Here is a 7011-nt window from a genome sequence, read left to right as displayed (position 1 = left end):
TCCTGGGAGAGTAGCCTACAATGCCGGTGTTCTGACAAATAATGCTGACTCACAGCCTGTAAGTACGTTTTCATATTTAAATAATTTGCCACTGATTCAAACGCGAGTTTTGAGCAGTGTAGAGTAGCGCTTGTTGTTTGTTGTTTCTCTGATCACAAATGCAGACATGGTTTTATGTTTACGCGGCGCAATGCAACGCAATGCGTAAAAAGTTAGTATAAGTCATTATAATCAGTAATTATGTCCCCACTGGATGCAACAAATGCCTCGTTTATAATGGGTTTTATTAGTTTTGTCTCGTCACGCCGGGACACGGCATCACAGTATGGTAAGGGGCGTAACATTTCCGTCACACGCTTGAGGTATTCGGCCAATCACAATGCACTGGATAGCTGGCCAATCACAGCATACCTCGCTTTTCAGACCGATGAGATTTGTAAAAATCGACGTTTCAGAAAGGCGGGGCATAGAGGAGAAACAATTATGTACAGTATGTGGAAAATAATGTGTTTTTTGAACCTTAAACTGCATAAACATATTTCATTACACCAAATACACAAAATAATGTTATTTTTAGCAACATCATATGACCCCTTTAAAAAAGGCCTTGAGCTTGAGAAAGACACTACTTTTTTTCTTCTACAAAATTGTCTGAATAAAGTAATAATTCTCTCAAACAGTATCAATCTTATAATTGCTTAATTTGAATTTGAGTATCTCATCTCTCTTTAAACCTTGCATTTGTATTGCACGCTTTTAAATTGAGTTATATTTGTTTTCTACAGCATTTCTTACACTGAGGCCATAGACATTCTAAAGAGCAGTTCACAGAACTTTACATTCAGTACTGAGGCAAGTATAGTACAGCATATGTTTGTTTTAAATAGTTACTATTCATAATATAAGAGATACTTTAAGAAATGCACATTAAATAACAATGATGTCCACTAGCATTCAGAAGTTTGGTGTCAGTAAGAAATGACTACTTTTATCCAGCAAGGATGCGTTAATTTGATCAAAAGTGACTGTAAAGACAATGTTACAAAATGTATTTCAAATAAATGTTGTTCATTTGAACTTTTTATCAAAGAATCCTGAAACAAACATCACAGTTTGCATAAAATATTAAGCAGCACAAAATGTTTTCAACCTTGATAAAAGTAAGAAATGTTTTTTGAGCAGATTTGTGAAGGATCATGTGACACTGAAGACTGGAGTAATGATGTTGGAAATTCAGCTTTGCCATAACAGGAATAAACTACATTTTGAAATATATAAAAATAAAAAAGTTATTTTTTATTGTAATAATATTTCAACATATTACTGGCTTTACTGTATTTTTGTTTTAAAAAAAAACAGCCTGGATGAGCACAAGAGAGTCATCAATGCTGCATTAACATTAAAAACCTTACTGACCCAAACTTTTTAATGGTAGTCAGTGTATATTTTAGTTTGAGAAGATCTTTTTTTAATATGATCTGTTCTCACTTTCTTTGACATATGCTTTACATTAGTGGGGCTGTGATCTTCAGACAGAACATGAGAAGTTCCTAGTGAAACATTGTGGAAATGTCCCAGTGTTTGTCATTAACTATCCCTACGAGTTAAAGCCTTTCTATGCCCGAGACAACCAGGACCAGCCCAACCACACTGTAAGAATGAGCTCTTACTATCAGTCTTTTCTACATGTGGTCCTGCCATGAGTTCCACTTAAGGATTTTTCATCAGTCATTTCATCAATCAGTGTGAAATATGTTTATATTATGTTTAAAGCCTTGAGTAAATGATCAAATGTGGTGAAGATGTCATGGCATGTCTTTTTGAATTCAGCATGTCAGTGAGGCCTAATTCTTTTCACATTTAGTCATTCCTGAAGATTTTTTTGGGCAGGCAGCTGCTGTAGACCTCTTGGTGCCTGGAGTGGGGGAGCTTTGTGGTGGATCCCTGAGAGAGGAGAGACTAGAACTTCTGCGTCAACGACTAGCACGGTAAGAATTAGAAAAGAGTCCCTTTTCACATAGTAATAAAAATAATATATGCTGCAATGACATGGATACACTTCTGTTCAAACGTTTGTCGTCAGGAAAGTTTTGAAAGTCTCTTAAGCTCATCAAGACTGCATTTATTTAATCAAAAATGCTGTAAAACAGTAAATAAATAAAAATAACTCTTTAAAATGTATATATATATATATATATATTACTACAGTCTTCAGTGTCACATGATCCTTCAGAAATAATGTTAATGTTGATTTGGTGTTCCAAAACAAACAAAAAAATAATAATTTCTTATTATTATCAATATTGAAAGCCGTTATGCTGCTTAATATTTTTGTGGAAACCGTGATACATTTTTTGCAAGATTCTTTGAGGGGGGGGGGGGGGGGGGCAGAGTTTAGCTCCAACCCCAATTAAACACACCTGAAGCAGTTATTCAAGGTCTTACTAGGCATACTAGGAACTTCCAGGCAAGTTGGCGCTAAACTCTGCAGGACAGTGGCCCTCCAGGACCGAGTTTGGACACCCCTGGTGTAAATAAAACATCAAGTGCTAAAAGTTCCTTTTTATTCGCACTGATTTGTAATGAGAAAAAAAGAAGCTTATTTTAGTATTTGTAGGCTACAATGTATATTCTGTATGTTAGAATGTGAACGTGTTTTTTTCATTATCAAAATTCTGTACACACATACGGCACCAAAAATGGAATGCAATGCTTTCCAAATGTATTACATGTTCACAGATGTATTACTAAGTACTAAACACTTGCATCTCCTGCATGTTTTCCCTCTTTTCACAGGGCTGGTTTGGAGGACACATATGCATGGTAGGTCTCTAAAAACAACTTTTGCAGCCCATCCGCTTTTTTATTCCAGACTTAAGGGGCATTTACACGACAATGTTTTGGGGCCCTGAAAACACAAACTTTTGAAAACAATACCATTATCGTCTCTGTAAACTACAAAAACATGCATTTGTGAAAACAGTGACGTCATGTGCATGCGTATTACATGTTCGCACAGTCGTCTGTACATGAAAAACTTCTGTTTTTATTACATTGTTGTCGTCTGTACATACCCTTAGAGAGCATCTTTGTGATTGACAGGTATCTGCAGCTGAGAGAGTTTGGCTCAGTCCCCCACGGTGGGTTTGGGATGGGCTTTGAGAGGTACCTGCAGTGCATTCTAGGACTCCACAATATTAAAGATGTGATTCCATTTGCAAGGTTCTCACATTCCTGCCTGCTTTGAAACAGTGTTCTAAAATGACAAAAAAACAATTGAATGTGCTTTATTTTTTACTTTTGCCAATACCGTTAGACAGTGGTTCACAAAACCTGTTCCTGGAGCCACCCAACACTGCACATTTGAGTCTCTACTGAGCTGATGATCTGAATCAGGTGTGTTTGATTAGGAAAACTTACAAAATGAGCAACATTGATGAAGTTCTAGAAACAGGTTTTGCATTTTCATGAAACTTATTCATCTTCTCTGTCATAGATAGGAGCAGATATTAGTTAACAGCCTACCTGAGGAAAAAAAAGAACAGAAAACAAAAAGTGGTCATTTGTTTTGATTTTTAAAATTGACCAATATCATCAATCACATTTAACATCATCAAAATAAAGCCATTCTCTTTGATCTTGTGATGCAGAACAGTTGTTTTTGAATTTAATTACTTTTTGTCTGCAAGACTAATGTCCGCTGTTTCATTCTGTGAATATACAATTTAAAGTCTAGAAGTTTTAGTTGAGTAAGTGCACTTTTAACGCATGGTAACTTTTTTTGACTAAACAGTAGATCTCTGTGAAGGCTCTGGCTGGAAGCTCTGCGAAGTAATCAATTCTTAAATTATTTACAAAAGTACATAAATTTGCCTGGCAGACAAAAAAGATGAACAGAGTGGCCGTGAATGGTCTTACACCTAGAACAAAACGCAGAAATTAGCTTATTGTTAAATTCGTTATTAGAACAGGTGACATTTTCAAAATACACCTTAATTATTTTCTTAGTGCCTAATACAAGTCGTGGTGAACAGTCCTGTCCAGATCAAGCCGACGCTCTGGCTTTTGCTGCAGAAGGGAGCAGATCAAATGGCAGCATTCTGTGCAGAAACATGGGAGAGACGTCTGATTATTACTAGGGATGCACCGGTATCGGGCCCGATACTGAGCTCCTGTACTCGTACTCGTTAAAATACGCCAATACACACAGCATGTGATAAGTGCCATATTCAGACAAAGAAACACCGACAACAGACAGCAGAATGGAGTTAAGGATGTCTACTACGAAGTATATGTATGCAATGAATATAATGTTAAACATTCAGTATTAACACCGGTATAGCTGATGTGCGCGAGCTGATAAGCAAAGCACGCTGAGTGGATTGAGCGCGCGGTGGCACAGATGCACGAGCTTGTCGAGTGAATATACCTTTCTCACAGACATTACTGGAAAGTTTGTAGTTTGGTCGGATATGTCAAAAACAAGTAAGTAAAACATTACACAAGTTACTTAATGGTAGGGAGGGGGAGAGAGAAAGCGCGCACTTCTGTTGTGTGATCTTTGATGTTTGCTCGCTTAGCACGCATCATTTGGATTAAAACTAAATCGTAAAAATAAGACCATTTATAGGGGCATTCACTATAAACATAATTTATATTTTCAACCTTAGGCATACACGACTTTCTGGCGAAAGTGAATCTAGCAGCCTGTGTGAAATGCGCTAGGCTGTACTGTTCTGCACCAGTACAAATACCTGCACGCGTTGCGCGTGTTTTGCTTGCTTGAGTGTTTCTGCATTATATGAGTGGCTTTGGAATATAAATCACAACACATTTCAGATGAAAAAACGCGACTTCTATTTCTGAAAATATCACAGTTAGGAGATTTATAACGAGTGGTTCCCTGCATTATTACAGCAACGCGCGTGATTACAGTACTAAGCCGCTGCAATGGAGCAGCTCTAATGCTATTAAATTAAAGATGATGTACCACAGAGCAAAAAACAGTGAAAGTAACAAAAACTTGTAAAATACATTTTAATGGGCATAATTAAGTGTGAAAATAACCAAAGGATATACAGTGAAACCAAAAATTATTCAGAGACCAGATATAATTTTTGATATTTTTTTACTAGTGGGTGCAGAATTATAGTTGTGCAGAATCACTATAGTTCATTTATGTAAGTGAGGATAGCAAAATAAAGTAAACTGTGACAAATCATACCCAACAATTCTTCATACAGTGGACTACCAGTAAAATTGATACAAATTTGGGAAAAAACATTGAAGTTGAGGTTTGCATGAAGCTGGGTGACAGCATGCCCAGGAGACTACAGGCTGTCATTAAGGCTAAGGGCTGCCCGACTAAGTATTGATGGTTGTGTTTATTGTTCACTTATTAAGATGTTCTCCTATTAATAAAGTGCAAAGTATAATTGTGATTTGCTCTTGAATTTTGAATTTATTAGAAGAGAAGCTAAAAAGTTTTACAACCATATGGGATAGGAGGGTTCCCGTATAGATACCCATATTTAGGTGTGAATAATAAAGTGACTTTTTCATGTAAAGAGCTCCAGAATATGAATTAAGAGTTCAAACTTCTCATAAAATAGTTGTGCCATTTACCGTCAGTACTTCTCTCGGATGTTTCCGTCTCAGTGCCTTGTCCTTCATCTCACCCTGACCTGGGGTCCGTTCTTCTTACCTCGCTTAATACATATGAGATGATTTGGAAGATGCCAGATCTTCTAATCGTGATAACTGATCTTTGGCTAATTTGGTTCTTCAAACGAATTTGCGGATCTGATTCAAATATCTGGATTAAGTTGTCTTACTGCGAGTTCTCATGTTCCCCCGTAAAGGGCTGATGTATCGATACTCGAAACCACAACGGTCAGTGTATCTTTTGGTCATTTGATTTTTTTATTTAATATTGAAAGTAGAAATGAGAAAACGGCTCCTTTTTTGTTTTTTGTTTTATTTTTTGCGAAAAACAAGAATTCGGCTTAATTTTTCGTTTTTCGTTCAGGGGTAGAAAAATGAATAAACAGCTTGAATATTTGATTTCTACACGTGTAGAACGCCCCTTTCTGCTGATTGGTCAGCCGAAGATCAAACTGTGCCGTCATCAGTTCTTACGCAGTTCCCCGCGGCAGAATAATAGTCCTCTGCTGCTGCAGTTGTAGGGATTCTTAACCTGTTTTATTGCAACTACATTTCATCTTTTTGTCATCAAACAACCAGACTAATGAATGGCTCGACACAATCTGTACCGTGGCAGAGCCTGGGCTTTCTTCTGTGTAGATATAAATGATATGCTTTGCATCAGCTGGGCATGCCAGGGTATGATATGACAGATGTCATAGCCTACTCTGGTCCCCCAGTAAGTTTGTTTGTTTAATTAAGTAATTAATTAATTGGTTTCAAAATAAATATTTTAAACACTAATACAAAAAGGAAAGAATAATGCTTTGATTTGGGTATATAATAGGCCTATAATGTTCACACAAGAACTATCATTCTGACTGACAACAAGAGAACAACAGAGCTATTAAAATGCATACTCTTCTGAGTTTTATAATGAAGTCTTGTTTATTAAAATTAAAAATGATTGATACCTCAAAAGGACATGCACTTGTGCGTGGCGCAAGCTACTGCACACTGGCACACAGGAATGCAACACAAGATCATACCAAATCGTCATATACCCTACAGTATTCCTTCAGAACGTTTGGAATATACACCACGAGATGCATATGATTATTTTACGACAGATTTGCATCCGCTGAAAGAATAAAAAGTGAAAGTCACCATTGTCTGCCATTAAATGGGTAAGTGCAGGACATTTTTTGTGTGTGTGTGTTTCAAAAAAAGAAGGTAGGCCTAATAAGCCTTTAGAACAAGAGTAGTTACCCTAATATAAATTAATATATAAATCGAGCTAGTTCGAGCTAGTATAGTTCTAGCTAAATAAGGGCGTTTCTTCAACTAGGGGCACTTTTAGCCTCGTGA

The 7011-nt window shown here is 36.8% G+C and overlaps 1 protein-coding gene across 1 annotated transcript in view; it reads left to right on the top strand.

Moving 5' to 3' along the window:
- Window positions 1-3637, top strand: part of LOC107561752 (asparaginyl-tRNA synthetase 2, mitochondrial) — a 17581-nt gene extending 13944 nt beyond the window's left edge. The window contains exons 10-14 of the mRNA XM_016246229.1: window positions 786-852; window positions 1515-1652; window positions 1891-1988; window positions 2797-2823; window positions 3103-3637. Of these exons, the coding sequence (XP_016101715.1) occupies window positions 786-852; window positions 1515-1652; window positions 1891-1988; window positions 2797-2823; window positions 3103-3247 (475 nt within the window). The 3' untranslated portion in view covers window positions 3248-3637. The remainder of the gene's footprint in view (window positions 1-785; window positions 853-1514; window positions 1653-1890; window positions 1989-2796; window positions 2824-3102) is intronic.
- Window positions 3638-7011: the final 3374 nt, after the last annotated feature.

Source organism: Sinocyclocheilus grahami, unplaced genomic scaffold (assembly GCF_001515645.1).
Source record: "Sinocyclocheilus grahami isolate Dianchi unplaced genomic scaffold, SAMN03320097.WGS_v1.1 scaffold790.1, whole genome shotgun sequence".
NCBI lineage: Eukaryota > Metazoa > Chordata > Actinopteri > Cypriniformes > Cyprinidae > Sinocyclocheilus > Sinocyclocheilus grahami.
This window is presented reverse-complemented; position numbering and strand designations above follow the sequence as displayed.